Below are 25,557 nucleotides of genomic sequence, written 5' to 3' on the forward strand. Positions count from 1 at the left end.
ATCCCAATAACCTATTTTGTTTTTGTTGGCCTGACCAGGTATTCGAACCCTGGACCTCATTGTCCGTAGCTGAACCAGCTATTCACGAGACCAATGAGGCAGTTAAAATTTAACTTTAATTTAAAAAAAAATTAAATATACTCATAATACCTATCTACCTACTCGTATGTAGGAAGGTGGGTATACTCGTATAACTATATAAGGTACTAGCTGACGTCGCGCGGTTTAACCCGCGTGGTTCACGTTCCCGTAGGAATATGTGGAAAAATAATAATATATATCCTATAGCCTTCCTCGATTAATGAGCTATCTAATACTGAAATATTTTTTCAAATCGGACCAGTAGTGCGAGATTAGCGCGTTCAATTAAACAAACAAACAAACTCTTCAGCTTAATAATATTAGTTATTATGCCCATACCTCTTTGGTTGGTGGGAGACTTCAGCCGTGACTAGTTACCACCCTACCGACAAAGACGTAACGCTAAGCGATTTAGCGTTCCGGTACGATATCGTGTAGAAACCGAAAGCAATATAAGATTTTAGGTAACGCCGGTAGCGCAGGAGCGCGGCGGCGAGGCGTCACCCCGCGCGTCTTGATTTTAGCGTATGTACTTTATGTCTGACTTGCGTGTAGGGACTCCGGCACCTTATTTCAAAGACGTCATGAAAATTGCATCCGACTACACAATATACGAGTACATCATCATTATCAACCCATATTCGGCTCACTGCTGAGCTCGAGTCTCCTCACAGAATAAGAGGGGTTAGGCCAAAGTCCACCACGCTGGCCCAATGCGGATTGGCAGACTTCACACACGCAGAAAATTAAGAAAATTCTCTGGTATGCAGGATTCCTCACGATCTTTTTCCTTCACCGTTTGAGACACGTGATATTTAATTTTGTAAAATGCACACAACTGAAAAGTTGGAGGTGCATGCCCCGGACTGGATTCGAACCCACGCCCTCCGGAATCGAAGGCAGAGGTCATATCCACTGGGCTATCACGGCTCAATACTCATGCTAAATTACAGCTCTCTAGTAGTACCGAATAGTTTCAGAGCCAAGCCGGAACAAACGGTCGGACAGACGAATATTACGAAACTATTAAAAATACCTCGTTGACTACGGAAGCCTAAAACAGATGTTGATTTGTAATTCAATTCAAATAAAAAGCGTTTGCCAACCCTGTATTCCGTTGAGTTCATTCAAGTTTTTAGGCTTCAAAAGCTTTGCAATGCCTATCTCAATGGATGTTTTATTATTTACTAGCGGACCCGGTCAAGCTTCGTTTTGACATAAGTGCACTTATTCTCTATCCCTACTCTACCCCTACCCTATCCCTACCGATTGACTCTTAAACGTTTGTATGGGAAATAGAAAAGGGCTGTTTTTAGGGTTTTCCCGGAAATTATTTGATTTTTTCTCACCTTTTTAACCTTCCCTATACCTTCACGAACACATTTCAAGACCAAGATAAGATAAATCCGTTAAGCCGTTCTCGAGTTTTAGCGAGACTAACGAACAGCAATTCATTTTTATATATTGCGTTTATCAGTTTTTTTTTTTAGTTTTTTACAAATCCATGCCATGTGCAAAGAAACTTTGGCTTAGTTAATTCCTGTTTTGAATATTTGAATTTTAGATGAAACCGAGAGTTTCATCGTTACCTTTACCCGCGTAATTTCCGTTCCCGTGAGAATACAGCCTGTAATAAATAAATACTTGTATGTAGGCTATGACAAAATTATAACCTACGAGTACATGTGTTACTCGTTGTAGATGTAGCATTCCATAATGGTGGACGAATTTAAAATCGGTCAAGTATTTTTTAGCTAAATCGTAATAAACAAACAATTCAAATCTTCATATTTATAAAGAACCATGGGTCGTAAATAAAAGAGTTCGTTTATACAGTTATAAAATGTATATAATTACTTATTTAATGTTAATTACATAATCAAGTGAAATATATTTATATGTTTTTAAATATGTAATTATAATTACTACACTTACTACTAATAAACTAACTTTCCTAATCACTTTTGAACTTATTTTAATTACTATGAAATTAACATTTTACTGTTCTTACAGTATCATCTTACAATAAATATAATTATAATCTATATAGTTTTATACAACTTTTTATAGACCTTTAATAACACTATTAAGTGGACTCACGCGATTTCTTTTCTGCTTCTATAAATACAAGTTATTCAGATAACTTTATTCTTTTCGTCTTCATCATTAACAACCCATATTCGGCTCACTGTTGAGAACGAGTCTAATCTCAGAATGAGAGGGTTAGGCTGATGGTCCACCACGCTGGTCAACAAGAAGACAAGTGATATTTAATTTCATAAAATGCACGTAACTGAAAAGTTTAATTTTATAGAAATAACGTCTTTGTTTATTTATACATATTCAAATTAACATAAATATGAAATCTAAATAAACAAAACACTACCTACATCCTACTCCCATTTCCCTTACCTTAAAGATTCCATATCCAAAAACACTAAATAATGACGTCATTTATTTACAACTATTTATTAATTATTCATGGTTTTGTAAACTAAAATTTACATTTTCCGATAGCTTATTACTAAAACTATTTCATTTTACAATGTACAATTATAGATATTTTCTTATTTTGGAAATTACCCTATTCTCAATAAACTACATACTATAAAAATGAATAATATATCATATGATATACAGGGAGATACCTTTTACAGTGTGCAAATTTTTCTTGATGCTTCTGTATCGTTAATAAGATATTATTATTATTATATAGATTTACAGTACTTATTATATTATAATGTATTATTTCAAATTCTGAATCCAAAAATAATATAATAAAAAAAAAATTCAACCGCTACCGCCGCGGCGGGCCTCCTAAAAACCCGTTTTAAAGTAAATATCTTCAGTTAACGACATATTGGATATATTTTAGTTAATAAAATACGTGTCTATTAAATTTCGTTTATATGCAAAATTAAAAAATTTGCGCACTCCAAAATACTTTCTATATATATTTTGAGATATACAGGGTGCTCGGGAGTATTTCCCATAACTTTAAGGTGTTGACGAGTCCACTTATATTATTTAAAATAATTTTGACTATCCATTTTAAGGGACACATTTTAAGATCTATTTACAAAAGAAATATTATTTACCCCATTTTAGAACACGTGTTTCTTGATCATATTATATAATTTTCGGTAAAGAATATAACCCCAAAGTTATGACAAATTTTCCCCAGCATCCTGTATATATCTTGAGATTACAACATGAACAACTATCAAAAACTGATACAATTTTTCAGTAACACTTCAAAAGAGTATTGTAAAAGTCCATTTCCTAATATTGTATCAGTTATAAGCGCACCGCCTGAAGCGTTTGTGGTGGCGCCTGTGAAGTTGCTGCTAGTAACGGTGTCTGTTGGGATACATGTTCGGGTTCTGTACATTCGGGTTAGACTGCTGCACTGGGTAACCCTGGGTTATGCTACCCGGTTTTGCGGACTGGAAAAAGAGGTAAAGTGTTAATACACAAAAGCTCCACAGTAAAGAAGCCATTCACATAACATCAAATAGTAGAAGAGCCGAAGAGGGGATTTTTGCAGTTACTCGAGCGCGGCAGATAAACATAAGGGACTATACCTTACACTTTGTCGAGTACCTCCACCGAGTATGAGCCCTTAATATTGGTGGGTACGTTTAGGGCAACCAACAAAAAAAACTAACTTCATAAATACTCAACCAGCACGTCAGATTAAGATAAGGTAGGTGAGTTGATAGCTAAAAACTGCACATTTCGAAAATCTGACGATTTGAGCGTAACGTAATGGAATGGGAGAGTTTCAAAGTTACAAAATTAAACTCTTATATTTTAGTGCTCGAGGTACGAGTGCGATTAATTTTTTACTTATTTTTATGGAAATAATCTCCTAATTAATTGCTAAAATTTTCTTACAATTTCAGTAAGCCAAAGTAATAAAAATTGTTTTTAAGGTCTGTAGTTTTTTTTTCCACCGCTAAAAGCGGAAAAAGTAAATAACCATTTATTCTTCCTATAATTTAATCTACCAAATGTAATCGGTCTCAATGACGCTCGAGTAACTGCAAATTTAGCATCCCGGGCTCCCCTACTAAAACCATTTTTGGCACTGTTTAAGTTACACCCTGCGACATACACATCCAAACATCACTGAGCGGCTTGCATACAAGCGCTTTATGCAATTCGTTTTATGTATACATAATGAGGGGTCGAACGTCTACGTCTTTCGGTGTGGGGTCAAAACGCAGCGTTGATCGAATCAGAAATGCGGAGATCAGCAGAAAAACCGAAAAAGTTCAATGAGTCGTAAAGCTGAAGTTGATAAAAGTTGATGTCTATGAATCGTGACATTCCTGCATCTAGGAAGGTTGAAGTATGTCAGTTACTTTGTTTTTTCTGCGGATCTCCTCATTTCCGATTCGATCACGCATATATACTCCGAGCATAGCTCGCTTCAGTGACTCTCTATTACTATGAACCTGTCTATATGGGTCTTCTTAAAGGGCCTATAATTACAATATTATAGTAATACAAGTACTTTATTGTTTATTGGTTGTCTAGGTCCAGTGGATCCTGTCCTGGAGTCCAAGGTTCAAATTCTGTGTCGGGCAAATGTTTTTGTGTTGAATTTTGATTTAAAGATTTTGAGTTTTTCTCTCTTCTAAGAAATTTTTAGTTAAATTCTCGGCCCGGAGCTGGGAAGTTGATGATGTTCCACTTCCGTGTCTCGGAGAACACTTTAAGGCGTTGTACCCGGTCATTAGTGGTTAACGAATTTAACATTTTCACTTTAAGCCTGCCAACTAGTGCTATAAGCTCCATATCGCCTCTCCTATAAGGAGGAAAGCCAAGCCCTATAGTAGGCCAATAAAATAGGCTGATAAAGAACTCAGTAGAGTTACACATCTATATTAATATTATAAATGTGTGAAAGTGTCTGTCTGTTTGTTTGTTAGTCCGTCTTTCACGGCAAAACGGAGCGACGAATTGACGTCATTTTTTAAGTGGAGATAGTTGAACTACTTTTTGTCTCTTTCTAACACGCCACTTCCCTAAAATGGAGGGTGGAAGTTTGTATGGAACATTCCGCAATTTTCTATTTAAGAGTAGGGGTAGGGTAGGGTAAGGAACGGGATAGAGTACGGGTAGGATAGGGATAGCGAAGAAGTGCACACAAGTCAACGCGAAGCTTGACCGGGTCTGCTAGCTAGTAAATAAATTATATCGGTACCTGAATGTTGGAATGCTGCTGCGCGGGCGCAGTGGGGTGTATGGAGAGATGTCTGCTGGAGGACGGCGGCTGCGCGTACACCACTCCGCTGCTCACCGATGGGTGGTGCGCCTCGCTCAAACCTATCAATACTTGCGGCTGCAAATATGAAAATCTTGACTATAGTTCGTTGATGACACTTCCATGGTATGCTGGCGACGGGGAACGTATGACTGCGGGGGGTGGGAAATGTGCGCACAGGGCAAGGGCATTCACTGTCGACGACAAAACGACATGATATTCATATTCGATTTTTTACCACCGTTACGTAGACATCGCAGTGGATCATGCTAAGTGTATAGTGTAGTGGTGGGTGTATTGAGAACATCAACATAAATTTGCCCAAGTTGCGTAAAATTAATGCATGTATTGAGAAATATATGACTTGCACAATTTTGGCAAAATTTGCCCAAGTTACTTAAAGTTAACATTATTTTGATAGTGGTGGTTAGGTGATAGTTTATGCCTAGTGTATAGTATAGTGAGGTGTGTGTACAAAAATGAGTTGCATTCATCACCTGCTGTGTTGCAGAAAATTACCCGAGAAATATAATGGGGATGATGACTAGGTTTGAATATATTGATTTTTATGATACATTCGGGTAAATAGGGTCAATGTTAACTAATTTATACATAAAAAGCAAAGATTGTCTGGATATTTGCAAAATAAATGAGACTATAAAATTTCAAAATCTATTAAAAATATTTTATCGTAATTAGATGAAAATTCATACAGTTTTAGCTTCCTTACATTAAATGTGACATTTTTTAATATATGAACTATAAGCATAAACGCACAAATAACAAAGATATTGGTAATTTTGTTTGAGTGCGCATGCGCTAACGATCATTACATTGCCTATGACATCATTAGTTCGAGCCATTTTGTATGGGGCGTTTTTCAGGGATCTGCGGCAGCGCCGCAAATCTGACTCTTTAAATCCCTGTAGCTCCGAAAGTAATGATCGCAGATAGCCTGTTACTTTTACAAAATTGCTTTACTATTAGCATACTCTGAATTTATATACAATTTAAAAAACTGTCATCATCCCTATTGCTTTGTAAAAAATACCTGAGGTTCCTTTTTCGGTTCCGGCTGTTGTTGCCCTTCTCTCTTCAGCATGTTGTCCAAGTACATGTGTTGTTGCGCGGGTGCATACAACAGGCCCGAGTGGTGCGGCTGGTGCAGCGTGTGCGGAGTGTGCGGCGTGTGCGGCGTGTGCGGCGAGTGCGGCGTGTGCGGGTGCGGCGTGTGCGGATGCTGTGCGTACAACAATGGCGGCGGCCGCTCCGTCACCACCACCCCCGACGTGGGCATTGCGTAGTACGCTCCTGATTGGACACTGGATCCGCTCACGCCCGACCCGTATTGGGAGGATTCTGTTAATGTTCAACATGATTGTATTAGAATAGTACTCATAAAATATCACAAGACCCCACACAGATAAATTACATTTACGTACATGTTGTCTGATGTAATTTATACAGATTATTAAACAGTGTATAAAAAATTTCAGTCTCTGTTCATACTAATATTATAAAGCTGAAGAGTTTGTTTGTTTGATTGAACGAATCTCAGGAACTACTGGTCCGATTTGAAAAATTCTATTAGTGTTAGATAGTCCATTTATCGAGGAAGGCTATAGGCTATATATTATCCCGGTATTCCCACGGGAACAGGAACCACGCGGGTGAAACCGCGCAGCATCAGCTAGTATTTCATAAATATATTTTGTATTGTCATCATAATGTTATCATTGATAAGATGAGTTATTTACTAAGAATGATGATGATATAGTTATAGATAATATTCAATTACCTAATGGTCACGTCGATTGTAGATTTACTAGAAAAGTTTAAATCTAGACAATGTTGAGACACAGGTAACCATTATTATTTGTCTAGACATAGGAGAAAATATATTAACATATTTGTACTGATAGATCAAGTTACGATAATTTTCAAGTTTATTTTATAGGAAAATCTTGCAAATCCTTAATTGAACGAATTAAATATATTGTGTCTCAATAAAACAAATAAGAATGTCAAGTACATTGGAAACGTAGATACGCATATTTAAATAAACAAATTGACTCTACTCGGAATAGGGTTTAGAATTTAGTCTATTTAGTTTTTTTAGTAATTTACCCTACATCCAGTAGTCACAAGTCCTGGACTTTGCTTGGTGTTTTTCCGGACCCGGAACCCGCACGGTGAATCCATGGAATGCTAAGATATTCGTCTCAATACTCAAGTGTATGAAAAAAAGTAGTTTCATGTCGTTTATCCGCAATGAACTCGTGAACTAATGAACCGATTTGAATGAAACTTTGCACACTGTGCAGTTTGGTGTGCTTGCGAGATAGGATAGCTTTTATTCCACAATTTCAAGCGGCTATTTTTTTCATAGCATTTCAGGAATTTCAGGTTGTGAAGTCCACCAGGTTAGTTAGAAATGTATATAAATACTCACGTTCGTTACCTCTATTTGAATAACCTCCTTCTATTTGATAGCAGTAAAAATTATGAACATATGTAATTAAAATGCATTATAACATGTACATAAGTTTAGAACGGTTAATAATATGAAGAAACAGTAAGAAAGTGATAATGTTACGAGTAGCCAAAGAGAGCTTATAAAATAGTTCAGTTACATCACAATCAACCTAATAAATTACAGCATCACAGCAATGGAAAGAACAATTCTCTAAGGAGTGCTAGAATTCTATAAATAAACATCAAGTGAGTCGATGACGATGCAGTCTGAAGATCAAGCGCAATCTTAGGAGGGGTATAGATTTTAGGGGGAGTTTCAACCCTGCCTAAATATGCCTGAATGGTTCCGCGGCACTATTACATAAATTACTCGGCGATATTAACCATTATTCGAAAATGAAAAAAACCAGACCAGAGACAATTTAAAACACTCGAAAGTTCTTACTTAATTGACTTTGTGTTGGAGTTTTTTCGAAATTTAAAAAGGACACATTTATAAGACAAATCATTAACATTTAAAATATCTGTGCCATGAAGATCGTTATAATATATTGATATTTAGCAAGAAATTATACAAAGTAACTTGCTGTTTATAGTACCTCTAATTCATTTTTAACCGACTTCCAAAAAGGAGGAGCTATGTTCGACTGTATGTATTTTTTATATTAATGATTTTTATATTATAATAAATAAATATTTTATTGAACAAAGTAGGTACATTTTAATGATATCGCCTTGATTCCATGTTCAACGAGGTTATACTCATGTCATTGGTCCAGTCAGCTTAAGTGGTTTTGTATCGCGAGGTACTAGATCTAGCCTAAAAAATATTGAGCTTTCTTTCTTCTAAGAAATTGCAAGTAAAAATTGAGCCCAGAGTTGGGAATTTGGTAATGCTTAAGCTATTGGTCTCGGTCATTATCATTAACACCTGATAGTGATCTTTATAGAATTAAAAATTATCACCATATTGGTGCGGCGTGGTGGGTCTAAGTCCCATATCTCCTCTCCTACAAGGAATATGGCCTGTAATGGGCCGTTATTCCGGCTGGTCATGATGTTCTACATATTACATGTTTATACTACGTACTATACAAAAAGACAGAAAAGTCAATACAAAAACATGAAAAGCTAATCATGGTTTGGTCAGGAAGAAGCTACATATGTGAACAAAAGAAAGTTATGATCACAACAAGAGAAACAAAGCATTGAAGATAAAAACCAGATTACTGAAAATTACTGTGAGCACGAAATGGCGAATTTATGAAAATGTTAAAACCACGCCAATGTTAAGAAAAATTGACTGTTAAGTTTCAGTTTATATAAATAATAGTGAAAGTAAAAAGTGCATTGTAAACCAATCAGAATATTGGGATATATTTATTCCATTTAAAAATATAGGATTGGTTTTAGTTGTAAGTACAGTATTAAACTGAAACTCAAACTGTTTGAACTTAAGGAACGTCAACGAAGCAGATATTTTTTTACATTTTGCGTTATTTTTAATTGTTTTGATGAGTATGAATGAAAATTTCAGTGAATCGAAATCAAGTAATTACTTCTACTCAAAACAATTAAAAATAACGCAAAATCTAAAAAAAATGTCTGCTTTGTTGACGTTCCTTAAGTTCAAACAGTTTGAGTTTCAGTTTAATACTGTACTTCACTTCACTTGTAACCGTCAATGTTAATTAACAGTGATGGTTTTGCCTAATTTATTAATATTTTTAACTAAATAAATAAAAAAAAGTATTTCTAACATACATCTAATTGTTTCAGTTTTATCAAGCTACTTGTTTGCTATGTATAAATATATATTTTTTTAATTAAAGGATTATAATATTGTATCAATTAAATATTTACAAATTATTATTATCCAAAGAAGTAGTATTAAATATATAAAATTTAAAGATAACTTTAAATTACTGTTAAAGCTAGAGTGAATAGGTATCTTCTAGGTAAGCGCGTACAACTTGACCGCATTAATGCTTTTTGCCATCAGACGAGCTTACATTACAAAAAAAAAACTACTACAATGAAAACCAAACCGTCATCATCTCAAAATAGAATATCTATATCACGTGATATAATAACACCATCCACTTTGTATCTGATTGGTCTATGCACATTGGGACAATTCACATACAGGTTAATCGATTAACTAATATGGGTGAAATAGGAAAATGGATGATTTGCGTGCATAGCAAGCGACAGTGATATCCTATGTGAATGTAACTCACTGTTCCAAAGAACTGCGCGCGCCATTTGGCGGCCCATTCGACCATCCTCTACCTCTGTAAAAAATATAGTTTACAGTAGCATCAAAAATAACGCCACACACACATTCGATGGTTTTTTTTACACAATTTTATTATTTTTCGTACATTTCGCCTTATACATATGTAATCACAGAATATGTGGCATAAAATCTGTGAAGATAGTTGATAATTGTGACATTAAATGTGCAAAATCTTGTAGTTTGATTATTTGTATTTGATTTTCGTTTTACTTTGTCATTACTAATACCAATTATAAATAAAACACTTTTATTTGTATGATTGAAAAGGGATTATAAAAATGGTACATGTTCATTCCCTTCTCATTATGTGATTCTGACCAAATTATAAAAATATTCGCATGAGTGTTATACAAAAAATAATTTTATAAAAATGTGAGAAATATTACTATCTTTTGAACTTACGATTTTGTAACTCACAGATATTTTGTTATACTATTTTGGAAGCAATAAGATACATTTTTTTTTCATATAATTAACTTAATAAAAGTCATAAGATGGTATACGTAACTCACTATGGTCAGAGTAAACTTGGTGATGCTTTATCGGAGGTTGGTGCAGCCTGTGTGTATACAGAGCATATGTAGGTGACGGGCTGCGGGGACGTTTCACACTTGACTGAATCGGGCCCCGAACCATGTTCTGCTGTTGCGAAACGAACATATAGTTCGAGTGCTTGTTCTAGAACAAAGAGAAACATGGCGTGAATAAATATGTGCAAAGTAAAATGAGGCCGAAATTATACTCCGCGCTACGAATCAAGTAGACGCGGCGTTATTGTCTTATTGGCGGTCATTGTCATTTGGTAATGGCGGTCTTAATGTCATTTGTATAAGGCGCTGTCAATTTTAGTTCAGGTTTTAGCCGCGGGACTTCTTTCGTGGCGCGGAGTCTATATTTGTGTGACGTGTGGTGTTGTGACGTCAGAACGGAATTTTTTCAGGAGAGCACGGTCAGCCGTTGATTCCGGTGACACATTTTTCAAGAAACTTAAATTGTTTATTAGCGTTCTACTAAATTGAAATAATTTTTTTTTTGAGATAAATACATACAAATTTTAATTTTTGAATTTTTATGACAAAATGATCCAAAACGCTGTCAGCCATGATGATTTATATTTGAACTGTTTCATGACGTCACGTATACACTAAACTTTAACCAAACGGAGTGTGTGTTATTAGTTAATAATTAGTTTGACGTTTATTCGTTTGTGATATCGTGACATCACAAAATGGACGACAGGACATCATCATTGTCAGCCGATGGACGTCCACTGCTGGACATAGGCCTCTTGACCGTTTTATTTGGAAGTCCATGCAAGAGGCCTATGACAGGACATAGATAATTTTTAAATTAAGTTTTCTATGAAATCCTTAATTCAGATTAATTAATATATTTCAGACCCTTATTCCATGTACACGAGATTAATATTATACCTATTGAATTTGATATGACTCAACTACCCTATTAACATCTGATAATGGATTGTTAAACAATTGAACATTCTCACCCTACGCCGTTCAACCTGCATTGGTGCAGTTGGTCTAAGCCCCTCATCTATGTCCTTTACATAGAGAGGTAGTTCTCTGCCATTAAAGAAAGCTGATGATGACTAAAGTTACTAAGTACTGGGATGTTTAATCTTACTTTATTGAGTCCATGTGACGTAAGGGGTGGAGGTCTGCCCTGAGTCTGAGGCGTCTCACCCTGTCCGGTAGACGTTGGCATTGGGAACATCGGCATAGGCATGTTGCCCATTGGTATTTTCATTGGTTGCATTTCACTGGAAAAAGAAATAAAGTTAAATAAATAAGTGGACCTTAATAATTGACCCTCCTAAAGACACGAGAGCCATAGCCAGGCTTAACCACATTTTAGGAAGGCAAGGCTGAAAGTTTGTCAGTCCATGCTTTTACCATAAACACAGAGTTTAATTATGGAACTTGGATCATAGTGGAAGGTAGCAGGTTTCAAAGTCCAGATCGTCATTTGTCCGAGTATAAAACATAATTTATGGATAATATATTCTACAGGAATCATGTCTCCAGTCGCGGGACTGATGGATTTGTGACAACCCTTCGCTAGAGTTCTTTTCAAAAAATCTTCGACAGTGGAAGTGGAAGTTATTCCGCAAAGTTAAATGACTGATAACTGGGGACTTAATGTCTCATAATATGAAAATATAAAAAAATACATGCTTTGTTCGTGGTCCATTGAAACATGCTATATTCTAAAGCCAATCACAGTTAACTTCATACCATGGCTAGCTCTCAGGAGGCGTAACCATGGCCACCAATAAAAAGAGTGCCCCACAAAACTGACACTGTTATGTTGTTGTTTCTGATTGTGTAAGTGACGTAGGCCCCTTAATGGGACCTCAACGGGGTCACCGAGGATTTTGGGCGAGCGCAGAAGCTTCGCATGATGAGGTCCAAAGGCAGAAGCAGAAGATGTGGGTAGAACAACACTCTAAGGGAATTACTTCTGAGACTAGGTTCTCAGCTTAGAGGGCCGCCTAACCTCGAGATTGTGGGTGACATCTGGGTGACGTCAGATATTGGAGACCTCGTCATCACCAGCGAATACACTGTGTAGAGTCCTATTCATGAAAAAAGTCCCGCGGCTAAAACCTAAACTAAAATTGACTGCGCCTTACACAAATGACAATAAGACCGCCTTTACCAAATGACAGTGAGCGCCATTAAGACATTAGCACCGCATCTGGGAGGCTTCTATCATGAAAAGGGTTGTGGTGTCTGGGAAGCATTGTCAGGCTTTATGTCATCAAATGTAATGTTGTTTGTCCATGTATAATATATTGAATAAATGCTCCGCATAAGCTGGACGGCGACGGTGTCTAATACCAAAGTTCTTGCCCTAATGCAGAAGAAGACTGAGCTGGTTAAAACCACCAAGAAGCGGAAGATATCGTACCTAGGGCATATTTTGCGACACGATAGATATCGTTTGCTTCAAACTATCATGATGGGCAAGATTGCAGTCAAAAGATGAGTAGGAAGAAGAAAGAAGTCCTGGATACGAAACATAAGACTGGCGAAACGAAGTGGACTGGCGTTAAGACAGTCGAAGAACTTGTCCGCCTAGCCATGGACAAGGAAAAGTTTAGAAAACTGATTGAGGACCTTCAGTAATGGAGAGACACTCTAAGATAATTTATAATATATTGAAAATAATCAAGCCTACATGCTATGATACTGTTCACCCACTTACTTGGTTTCTTTCTGTTGTTGGCGTTTCCTTATTTCATCTTCATTGAGCACTCTCTTTAGTTGCATGAATAACTGCTGCTTCTCTTTCTCCAACTGCTTCAGTTTCAGTTCCAGCTGATCAATTTGTTCTTTTGTTTCTTCTATAATTTATATTTCTTATTATTTTTATTCATCATTCAAAAACAGAATGTGAAAATTTGTCACAAAACAGTTTCTTAAATTAATGCCATGGACAAATAAAATGTTATTCTTAAATCGAAAAAAATCTGTCCAAAAAAAGTGTACATTTGAAATATCAGTCTTTTCTCTTTTGTAACCAAATTTCACATTCATGGTTTTGAATGCTGGATGATGATGATGATATTTAAAAACAATTATATTAGCCTAAAAGACAAATGAATAAATGCCCTCCTTTGATACTGTTTGTATTTGTATTACTGTTTGTTTGTATTTATAAGCTCAAGCTAAGTGCTAGAAGCAATACAATAATAAAAAAAATATTTGGCTACCCAAATATTAGCTTGTTATTATTGTATTGCTTCTATCACTTAGCTTGAGCTTGATATCTATGAATTAGTTATTAAATTAATGGTCATGTATTCTTGTCAATTGAACCATAAATATAATGAATGTACACAAAATATAATCCTTATTTTCCTTGGTCACACCATAACTTTACAACAATTTAAGAAGAACAATTTAACCAATTTCATTCATCTTTCCTATTTGTTTTCAATAATTAATTTGTAGAACTTTTTAATGAAAAGAAAATGTGATGATTGCACATAAAATTGGAAAATTTTATAAACTTAATAATGTATGTAAGTGTAATTGACATACATTCATAATAAGATAAGTTTTATAACTATTACTCAAAAAACACAATGGAATGTTTCTTGAAACATATATTGATAGTTTGGTATAGCACATGCACATACACCAACATAATAAATTACACTGTGGTCCATAGACTCTATGATCATTTCAATCGCTTGGCTCTTTGATTTGAAGAAAGCTTATATTAAAACTTGTCAAATAGTTGCCCCTCATTGTGAATTTCTCGAACAATGTAACAATTTTGAAACAATTTTTGTGTGCCATTTTTATAAAATGTAATTGTAGTCTATATATACAGTTCATGTCGCTGAGCACCTAACTGCTGTTTATATAATTTATGTCGCTGAGCACAAATACACAAAGCTGAAAACAAATAGTTAGCCCTTGAATGCAATCTCATCTGATGTCTGGTGTACGGTTGTGATGATATGTTAATTCAATTTTTGTCTGAACTATTTTTGCTGTAAAACTTACCGTTTAGTTGAAAAACGCGAAAAACCTATTTTTGCAAACTTTCACCATCAATAAAATTTTTTGTACAAGGGGGATTGATGTGGACTTTTCACAATTCATTTATTTTTATTATACTTAACATTCATGCCAACTTTTATCTCTATGGGAATTATTGTAACCTTACTTCCATTTCAAATTAACCCTAATTTGACTGGACTAATTATAAAAAAGACAAAAATAACAAGTAATAATTTCATTATTAAAGTAGAATTATCAAGATTTTTTAGACATCAGTATATTGTCAAATGGTTAGGGTGCCAGGGCCACGGATGGGCATTCCCTGTTAATTATAAAACTGGATGTAGTGAACTAGTTAACAGACCCAAAGTCATAACATCCTGTCTCTCTCTAGCTTCTCGCTCTTTCTTCAATCGCTCTTCTTCCACCTCAGCTTCATATTCTGAAAAAGAAAATTGTACTTAGAAAAATGAAAAAAACAAATCAGTTCCATCAAATCATAACCTTAAAAGGGCTGAACAGGGCCGCCAGCGTCAACCATAGCATTGCAGCGACATACAAAGTTAGGCGAGCGTGCATTACTACTTCCAAAATCGGTTTCAATTTCGGTAAAAGTTTTGGCCTATCTTGGCTGAAACCGAAATTACTGCCGAAACTTGATTTTTGGCCGAAACAGAACATTCAGTGGGACTCTAAAAATGTTTCTATGCATTCAATAAAATTTGTCTATAAGGCTTTCATTTGTACCAACTGGAGAAGGTTCATCTCGCCAGTGTGAAATAGATGGAGAAGGCACAAAGGAGATTGTTCCCTGAAGACTGACAAGTTAAATTTTGAGGATCATAGAAAACAATTTACATCATCATCATTATTATCAACCCATATTTAGCTCACTGCTGAGCTCGAGTCTCCTCTCAGAATGAGAGGTGTTGGGCCAATAGTCCACCACGCTGGCCCAATGCGGATTGGCAGGCTTCACATACACAGAGAATTAAGAAAACTCTCTGGTTGCATACCAGAGAATTTTCTTTGTGATTTTCTCACAATGTTTTTCCTTCACAGTTTAAGATATGTGATATATAATTCCTTAAAATGCACACATCTGAAAAGTTGGAACTGCATGCCCCGGAACAAATTCAAACCCACGCCCTCTGGAATCTCAATCCAATGGGCTATCATGGCTATACATACTATTAACACATTTGATCATATTACATTCTACATATTTACATAAAAATCTACAATATGGACTAAACACAAACATTTAACACTTATAGGATGATGGACTTTAAATGCACATTTCTATGCATTATATTTATGATAACTAGATATAAAGTATTTGAAAAGGCAAAGTAGCAAAAAACTGAAGTGCTTTTTTAAAATTTGAAATCATACCTTCTTTCTTTCTCTGCCTTTCTCGTATTATGTATCTTCTAAGAGCATTCCACATTTTCTGATCTGCATCATTCTGTTCTTCAGGCGTTGTAGATGTGACCGCGGGCATTTGGCCTGCAGTGAGGATCGAGGGTTTAGAACTTTAGTGCTTTGATTATCAAGATATGGCTGCTATTATAGTCCAGTTTGTATTGTTGATTCAAATAAAGCTATTATTTAGATTATTTCGAATATTTACAAAAAGTCAATACAAATTACAAATTCAAGTTTCAAGTTATAACAAGGGTCAAGGATATTTGATTTCGATTTGGTTTGATTGATTTGGAGATTTCTTCATTTCTCTGGTGACACTTGACACTGACAGCCCTAGAGCACTCTCAAAGTCTGACACCACAAACGTCAAATGAAGTCTGTGCATACTGCTTAATCGTAGTATTTAGTAGTCTGTGCTGCATTATGTATTCTGCATTATGTGTCAGTGCTGCATTATATATCTGTGCTGCATTATTATTTTTGTATTATCTATATTCTATGAGTCTGACGTCACAGTGTCACAAATTCGTAATCAAAAAGTTCAATAAAAATAATTGTCGTAAATAATATAACAATAAATTAAGAATTTTAATCGTTTCCAATCCAAGCAAATGCTCAGATTATGTACTGTTTGCGCGTAAACTAGGCGCGGTCAGTTTAAGCTGCATTTTAAATAAAGACACTGTCGACGTTGCGTTTATTTGATCGAACTTCGTAGCCATGGACGGACCTTCCAGACCTAAGAAAAAGCTCAAAATCGTAAGTGGACAAAAAATTATTAATTATTTTATTAAATAATACTTTAGAAAACTTTCCATTTAGGTACTATTTTTTTAAAAGCATTATTGGGTACATCGTTTCTATGCTAAGGCCAAATGATAACTGTTTACTAAGTATAATGTTTATTCATCAAACGGGGGAGATTAAGTTATTCTTATTCTAATGAAATGTTAGTGATAATAAACTAGTTAAGAAGTTAGTCCCATCTGCCAGAAAATATTTCATTATTAATTAAAATTTGCTTTTTTCATGCAGTTTATAATTTTTGTCAGATACAAATTGATAATTATATTATGAAAGTGAGTTCGATTGTTGGTTAAGATTTTACACATAAACCACTAAATTTATTGTAAAAATTCCTTCAGGAATTGAAAGCTACATTATGGCTGAGCAAAGATTTTCTACTGTTAGATATGTTAGGTGCCTACAAAATCACTGCAAAGAGTGATCCAAACTTAGTTACTCCACACTGAACGTACACATGCACAATTTTGTACTTACTTACATTCAGGGGCTGATCCAGTAATAGTTCTGTTCCGGGCAAAGATAAATTTTGCCGCCCTTTACATATACCCAAAATACTTTTTTTATTATTATATTGATAGAATTGTATAGTTTTTTTTGAGTCTAGTTTGTTATGTAAAAATATTGAACTAGTTGAAAGAAATAAAATACGTTTGTTGGGGAATAAGTCAATTTAGTTGCACTGCATTTTTGCATTTAAACTTATTATTATTCTCAAAGTCTTCTTCTGTTTGATGTAGCAGTTCTGCAGATCTTCATGCAGTCTTTTTGTCACTTTGACTGCTTCAGATTAGTAGGTGGGTGTTCTGCATACAAGAGAATCATCATCATCATCATATCAGCCGATGGACAGCCACTGCAGGACATAGGCCTTTTGTAGGGACTTCCAAACATCACGACACTGAGCCATCTGCATCCAGCGAATCCCTGCGATTTGATTGATGTCATCAGTCCACTTGGTTGGGGGGTCGACCAGCACTGCGCGTTCTAGTGCAGGGTCGCTATTCTAGCACTTTGGGACCCCAATATCCATCAGCTCTTCGAAGTATGTGCCCATTGCCACTACAGCTTTGCAAATTCTTTGAGCTATATTGGTGACTTTGGTTCTTCTGCGGATCTCCTCATTTCTGATTTGATCACGCAGAGATACAAAACAAGATAGCAAATTATCATAATTTTATTGTAATTGAAAAATTGTAAAATTTTCACTGTTTCAAGAGTAACTAACTGCTTTTGCTGGCTCTTCTCAGCAGAATCTGATTTCTAAACCTCTGGTAGAGTCATAGCATACTGACAGACTTGACATTCTTAGTGGTGGTATAAAAGCCTGATTCAAATAAAAAGAAATAGTGAGTTGAAAAAATGACTTTGTTAATATTGCGCCGGTATTACTGGTTTTATTATTTAATCTTACATTGGCCAACTTTTGTTTACATATTTTACCTGCAACCTGCTTGTTTGAGGTTGACATTGAATTAAAGAGGACATTGACCAGTCACTGACCCTTGCATAAATTGTATAATAAAATGCACAAAATGTGCATAATTATCACAGATTTATGCAAATCATAGAGTGATAAATTTAATTGATTTTGTATTCCACTAAGTAATAAATACATATCTTCGATGTGTTTAATGAATTTTAAGTTTTGATCTGTTTGACAGAAAGTTTCAATGAGACAGATTTGATGAATAATCAATGAAAACAAAATTAATTTCAAATGAGTACAATATTGTAATATGAAAATAGAGATGTATTTTTTATATTTTCTTGTATGAAATAGTAATGTAAAAACATTGAAAATGGTATCTTAACTTCATGGTCATAATAAAATGTTTAGTAACTAACTTTAGTCTGCTTTAGTTTAATTGTCAATAAAGTTAAGATTAGTCTAAACTCCTCCCCAACATGTAAAGTGGGAATATTTTTTTTTTACTTGGCTATTTATCTCATTGTAGGTATCGTTGGATAGGCCACCTTTACCTCTACCGGCTAAATGGTTATTTATGGATACATAAAAAAAATTACAAAAGCAGGATATAATAAAATTACCATAAAAACTATAACGGCTAATTATCAATCGCGATTCGATCACACTACGTATTTTAAGAATATATACTCAGAGGCATAACAATTGTGCCTCTGAGTATATAAAGAATTTCTAAGTTAACTAGGCACAGTATTGATTAGGTGCTGGGTGGCTCTACTAATTTTATATGTAGGTACCTCTATTTACAAAGTTAACCAGTTCACAGAAATGTAGATTGTGTCCAAAAACTGGTTGCTGATATTAAGGGCAATTAGATATTAAATTGTGGGTCACCTTGCAGGTCAGAATAATAAGCATGTTAACTGTAAATGTTATTTACTTCTATTACAGACAAATTATATTTTTAATAGACTCAGAAGTGGATTACAAAATGATTCTCAATAATTGTCAGGATAACTTAATTAACAAATCTTATATTGGTTTCAAAATAATACCTTAGAAGGGAACAGAACGTTGTATGTAGGGTTAATGTCGCTTTGACGGTTAACTAACACTCCCCTTTTCCACTCAAGTCAATTTCCCCACCTATTCCAAGGAACCTATAAAGAATTACCCAAGAAATGTGGAGGGCTCAAAAGCCACGAGCATACTGCCGACCGTACGACGAGCGCCTAATATTGCAAGTCGTTCTCCCCAACAGATAGCTACCCCTCTCTAATTCTCTGCTCTTTACGGAAATAAGTCGCGCCACCTAACGCCGGCACAAGCCAATACGAGATCGAGCGACGTCATATCCATCTCCGCAACCACCGGACTTGACACCGTCCTTGCGCAGGATAGCGACGACATCGCAGTCCGCGCAGGGACCTCCATTGAACCCGGCTCTGCCCCGACGCAGGATAGCGAGGAATCGCAGTCCGCGCGGGGTCAACGGGCTCAAAGCCCAATCCCCTAGGCTGAAAAGCCTCAACCCCGGGAGGGGTTGGAAGAAATCACCGGGGGAGAAAGTTCCCACGCGACACGCCCGGGCAAGGAGGCATTGCCTCGAGGCCCGTACCCCCGCCCCGTGTACCACGGGTCGGAGAAGACCCGACGTCTCTTCATATCCATCTCAGACTACTACAATATCAATTAAATATCTTTTGTTTGAAATAGGTCCAATTTACAAGCAATTTTAAAACTTCAAGTTTGACTATTTGTAGTCTTTGCCACTAGTTCGGAAGACAGGGTTACGTCATTACGCGAAGTTACGCGTACCGCGTACGTTAAGCTTAAGCAAGAAAGCTCGGGCAAGTGCGAGTCGGACTGTCGTGTCGAGGGTTCAGTACACATTGCTTCTTGCCAAATTCAAACTCTAGGACATCAAGAACTAGGTCGACGGAAAGTTCTATTGATTTAGAGTGCCTTACTATTGTTATGAGACATTTAACGGCTGTATGTTTTGAATCATAACATAGTACGAAGAGTCGATGGACGTTCGGGTCCCAAAGTGCTGGAATGGCGACCCCGCACTAGAAAGCGCAATGTTGGTTGACCCCCCACCAGGTGGACTGACGACATCAAGCGAGTCGCAGGGAATCGCTGGATGCAGGTGGCTCAGTATCGTGATGTTTGGAGGTCCCTACCAAAGGCCCATGTCCTGCAGTGGACGTCCATCGGCTGATATGATGGTGATGATGATGATGATGATGATGATGATGATGATGATGATGATGATGATGATGATGATGTTGATGTTGTTTTGTCTTAGAAATCTTTCAAATTTTTCACAGCTCTACAGTATGGTGTGCATTATTATTTCAATTTTATTTAACTAGGCGTTCCTGAAAAGAGTAATAAAGGCCTCACTTGTAAACATATGTTTTATAAGAAGTTCCTGAGATATCGCATTTAAAAAAGCTTTCTAATATGGGCATGCATAATATTATGTCCTATTTGCTAACAAGTTTATCCTAAGACTAGCTGACGCCGCGCGGTCTCACCCGCGTGTTTCCCGTTCCCGTAGGAACACGGGGATAATATATAGCCTATAGCCTTCCTCGATAAATGGGCTATCTAATATTGAAAGAATTTTTAAAATCGGACCATTAGTTCCAGAGATTAGCGCGTTCACTCAAACAAACAAACAAACTGTTCAGCTTTAGAATATTAGTATAGATATGTCTTTTTTATTATCACCATCCCCTGATATTGATCTGCAAGAATCAGCATCAGCATCCCATCAGGTATTTGCTATATCAATACCAAATGCCCGAATCTGGAATAACCCTGGTAGATTGTTTTTCTGATAGATTGATACGCCAGGGAAATGAGAAAATAATAGGAACAATAGTCTATGTCCTGGTGACAAATTAAATCAAGGTAAAAATTGCAACCTAGTTAATTTGAACTGCACGTACCTCACCTATGATACGGTTCAGTGGGTTTTATCAATTAAATTACATTTATATTCGAGAACAGCAAACTGCCAACAGTTGTAAGCAAACACGATCATTCGGTGCCAGTGCTCTGTAGCGCGGCGCGCGTGTTGCCGTTTGCGACCGGTTTTTGAATTTCGAACGCAATATTTGGCGGGAAAGTGTTGTTCATCGAGTTTCATTTCTTTTTTTTTTTCTTTATTCAAATTCTAAAATGAGTTTGGAGCAACGCAATAAAAAGGTCGCAGAGACCTTTGAAAAATTTAAAATCGCACAATGGGGCAACGACCTGATAAGATCGGTTAGTTGAATTTTTTTTATAAAATCAAACTTTGTTTATTTTTGTGAATATAAGTATATGTTGATTATTGATACATTTTTATAAATAATAATGGTTCTAACTATGTTCGGAAACTTGAAATTATGATTCGGAACCTTAAATCAAAGTTATGAACGTTCCATATTCGTAATTAGAGCTCACAAAACAAAACTCAGCCATAGCTATTATTATTTTTTTACATGATTTTGTATTATACAGGTTGTTTATAATGATGGACGATGCATGTGTGGGTTTATTACTTACATGGCGACGTAATTCCGCAATTTAACACTAGCGTTTCTGCTTTCACCAGTTGTATTTCCTCGTGTTCATTATTTTTGTGTGGGATCGCCCGACGTATTCATAATAATTTGTGAAATGTATTCGCTTAATTAGGTAATTTAATTAAGTATTATGCTGCCTTCGAGCCTAATATCTATACTATCATAAATAGCATTATTTTTTAAAATATCTAAAAATGAAATTTTGCAAATTAATTTTTGAAAATCTCCTGTTAGTCATGAATGACTTTATATAATACTTTCATGTTAGAAAATCTTTAGAAAACATGCCGATATCTTCGGATCGGATCTACAGCGTATGTAGAAAAACCATCTCGAATACGTGAGATTTTTAACTAAAATTCCGCATCTTATTTTATAAGCAGCATTTTCGATGGAATCTCCTCAGCAGCTTGACCTTTTCCGACACTTCAAACAATTATCTTCATTGAAAAAATAATATAATAATTTTTTCAAGAATCACTCTTAACTACGCTTCATCATTAACCCATATTCGGCTCGTTGTTGAGCACAAGTATCCTCTCAGAGTGCCAGGGGTTAGGGCTTAGCCCACCACGGTGGCCCAATGCGGATTGGCAGACTTCACACACGTAGAGAATTAAAAAATCATCAGGTTTTCGCAAATTTTGGGAATCCATGGATTTTTCGGGGATAAAAAGCAGCCTGTGTTCATTCAGAGTAAAATCTATTTCCATTCCAAATTTCAGCCAAATCGCTTCAGTAGATTTGGCTGATATTTGGAGTAGAGATATATTATCATATAGGCATTTTCATCCCGGAAATATCCATAGTTCCCGCGGGATTTGCGAAAACCTGAATTCCACGCGGACGAAGTCGCGGGCGTCATCTAGTATATCTATAATCCATCGCGACATTAACTTTGAATATAACGGGAAATCAGTAATTGAATTCGGTCGAAGTCGCAGGCAAACGCTAGTTACAGATGAAACCGAGGCCGCCTCATCATTGCAATGCTAATGTCACTTCCGCTATACTTTGTTGAGGACCTGGTTTGCCTTGTTTAGTTGTGAATGCCGGTGCAATTGAGTCTAACTCATATAGTTGTCATGTAAGTGGTGATTATGGTTGCGATGGCGAGTAAAGTTACTGGTTATAAACTAAAATAATAAATCTACATTAATATTATATGCATCCACATAGTGGGAGTAGTAGATGGACCGAAGACATCAAGCGGGTTGCAGGGAGCCGCTGGATGCTGGCGGCTCGAGACCGTTTTGTTTGGAAGTCCATGCAAGAGGCCTATGTCCAGCAGTGGACGTCCATTGGATGATAATGATGATGTTGAAAAAAATGTTGACTGTGCATAGTCAGTATATATTTGAAAATTTAGTATATGCACATAAAAACGTAGGCAATTTTAAAAGAAAGTGTGATTGCAATAATATTAAATAAAAATAAAATTGTTTGCACATCACACTAGGTTACAAAAAATTAGTAATTCTTTTAAACGCAATTGCATACGTTTTTATAATAAACTGCCACATGAAATCACTGGCAAGTCTCTCAATAAGTTCAAAGTTTTTATTAAACGTAAGCTTGTAGAAAAGTCATATTATAGTGTCAATGATTACGTAAATGACAAAATTGCTTGGAAATGAAATGTATTACATGACAGGCTACTTATATACCTATTGTTAAATGGTGATAAACTAAAAAAGGATAAACCTGGCTAAGTTTGTTGTGGACTCTTCTCGGACCAAGACGCGTTTGGAAACCTCGTAACTTTAATTTTAAGTTTTCAAATAATTATTATCACCATTATCTTAAGTTTAATATTATTACCTGACGTTTCGAAAGAGCTTGTAAACTAAGCCTATTGGAAATAAATTAATTTTGGCTTTGACTTTGATGATGATTATAGTATACATAATGTATGAGATAATGTACGATCACTATCAGATATTAATGATAATAACCGAGACACGGGGGTGTAACATCTCCAAATTCCCAATTGCGTCTTGACAATTAATACTGTAAAAAGAAGAGAGTAACATGTCATATAGCCCGACCCGGATTCGAACCCAGGACCTCTTTATCCGAAGCAACATAGACTAACCACTGCACCAACAAAGCTGTTGCTTGCGGTACCAGGCGTTGAATAAAATTTTAATAAAAAAAAATACAACCGACTTCAAAACCTAAAAACACTGATCCGCAGGTAGAACATAATAATATTATGTTATTTTTCACTTTTTAGTTTAGTGGGTACGTCTTTAGGTTTGAAGTCGGTTGTATTTTTTTTTTATTAAAATTTTATTATTGTTCCATTTTTAGTGTAAAATATATAGATACTACATGTAAAAAAATACTTTCATACACAAAATTCGAAAATTCCTAAGCCGTCGAACTCCTTCCCTTAACTGTCCTTCGTCTTCATCATCAGACCCCTCATGACAATCACAACCCATCTAGGTGGAAAGTTCTCATTACTACAAATTAATCAACACAAGGTAATTACTGTAAATCATTGAGGAGTTCCCTCGTCTGTATTTTGGCTCCATCATCAGATCGATTCCAAAGCTTCATTAAATTGTAGTGCTCAAAAATACTCAATTAAAAAAAATTACGAACATCCATACAATTTTTTAAAGTGCCCCTCGATTGCTCCAAGTTTCCGTCATCAGATCCTGACATGATGAATATGGGACCATATGGGGAGTATACCCTTTAAAACAATAAAATAATTTTTCAAATCGGTTCAGGCGTCTTCGAGTAATCGATGTACATACATTAAAAAAAAAAAGATACTGGTCAACTTGAGAACCTCCTCCTTTTTGAAGTCGGTTAATAAAAAAAATAAGAAATAGTGAAGACACTATTACCGCTCGGCACTTCATGTGTTAGGTCAGTTATGAGAATTTTATTTCACTGGCTTTGACCAAGTAAAGACTTACTTACATTTTACGCAGGTAAAGTTGTGCTAGTGAAAGTTTCAATAGCTTTTGACAGCTTGTAAATTCCACTGATAAAATTAATAGATCAAAGGGAAAAAATTGTTATCGCGGAATCCGCAATTTATATAAGTTCAAAGATAAGATTTGATTTTTGGTTTTTTGTTTGTTGCGATTTAATCCAAAAACTACTCGACCGATTTTAAAAATTATTTGACCATTCGAAAGCTTGCAACGTCACCGAGTTAATTGGCTGTACCGGTAAATGCTTTGCCCTCGAATCCCTACATTACGCGGGTGAAACCGCGGGGTTTCTGCTAGTCCTTAAATATAATATAAATGTGAGGAATTTCTGATAACCACTATCACACAGACGAAGTCGCGGGAGTCGTCTAGTAAATAAATACTTAATAAATAAGCTCTCATCACCGTGACAATGTTTTTTTTTTTCAATAACAAAACAAGGGAAAATGCCAAAATTGTTATCTCTATCTTGGATCTTTCTATCTAATCACGTTGTCTTTATATTTTCTTATTACCGTACGTTCTAATCTTATCTTAAAAAAATACTCTAAAGTTACTGCGTTTTTTTGGTAAAGTAGGTTACGCCATCCACTCACGATCAAGTTTACAAGTCATGCCAACAAGCCAATAAGTTTTACAAGCTTAGGGATCTCATCATAATTATTTATTCGCCTATTGTAACGGCCGATTACAGAGCCA

General features: G+C 35.8%; 3 protein-coding genes across 5 annotated transcripts in view; 1 reads left to right on the forward strand and 2 right to left on the reverse strand.

The window, feature by feature from the left end:
• The window catches only part of LOC112047261 (18S rRNA aminocarboxypropyltransferase), a 168,611-nt gene that overhangs the window by 119,747 nt on the left and 23,307 nt on the right, over nucleotides 1–25,557 (reverse strand). The gene's annotated exons all lie outside the window — the stretch shown is intronic.
• Nucleotides 1,909–16,413, reverse strand: LOC112047174 (putative uncharacterized protein DDB_G0291608). 2 transcript variants are annotated; one of them, XM_024084199.2, is made up of 9 exons: nucleotides 16,058–16,412; nucleotides 15,027–15,104; nucleotides 13,356–13,494; nucleotides 11,772–11,907; nucleotides 10,640–10,805; nucleotides 10,069–10,122; nucleotides 6,405–6,712; nucleotides 5,294–5,431; nucleotides 1,909–3,527 (listed from the first exon to the last, which is right to left on the reverse strand). In XM_024084199.2, the coding sequence occupies exons 1-9, from the start codon at nucleotides 16,164–16,166 to the stop codon at nucleotides 3,429–3,431; spliced, it is 1,227 nt and encodes a 408-aa protein (XP_023939967.2). In that variant the 5' UTR covers nucleotides 16,167–16,412; the 3' UTR covers nucleotides 1,909–3,428. The 2 variants fall into 2 exon arrangements, with proteins under 2 accessions (XP_023939967.2, XP_023939973.2); XM_024084205.2 differs by lacking the exon at nucleotides 10,069–10,122 and having other exon boundaries at nucleotides 16,058–16,413.
• The window catches only part of LOC112047158 (bifunctional 3'-phosphoadenosine 5'-phosphosulfate synthase), a 37,625-nt gene continuing 28,656 nt past the window's right edge, over nucleotides 16,589–25,557 (forward strand). Inside the window, exon 1 of one of the 2 annotated variants that reach the window (XM_052882703.1) lies at nucleotides 16,589–16,849. In XM_052882703.1, coding sequence (XP_052738663.1) covers nucleotides 16,811–16,849 — 39 coding nt within the window. In that variant the 5' untranslated portion in view covers nucleotides 16,589–16,810. Of the gene's footprint in view, nucleotides 16,850–21,360; nucleotides 21,603–25,557 lie in introns of those variants that run through there. The other variant, XM_052882702.1, reaches the window with a different exon arrangement.

This window comes from Bicyclus anynana, chromosome 7 (assembly GCF_947172395.1).
Source record: "Bicyclus anynana chromosome 7, ilBicAnyn1.1, whole genome shotgun sequence".
NCBI classification, from domain to species: domain Eukaryota; kingdom Metazoa; phylum Arthropoda; class Insecta; order Lepidoptera; family Nymphalidae; genus Bicyclus; species Bicyclus anynana.

Excerpts from the sequence above, each read along its gene's own strand:
- LOC112047174 (XM_024084199.2), bottom strand. The coding sequence starts at position 16,166 with ATGCCCGCGGTCACATCTACAACGCCTGAAGAACAGAATGATGCAGAT. Across the intron at positions 11,908-13,355 it reads CAACAACAGAAAGAAACCAA|TGAAATGCAACCAATGAAAA; the intron begins GTAAGTGGGTGA and ends TTCTTTTTCCAG. Across the intron at positions 10,123-10,639 it reads CCAAGTTTACTCTGACCATA|AGGTAGAGGATGGTCGAATG; the intron begins GTGAGTTACGTA and ends TATTTTTTACAG.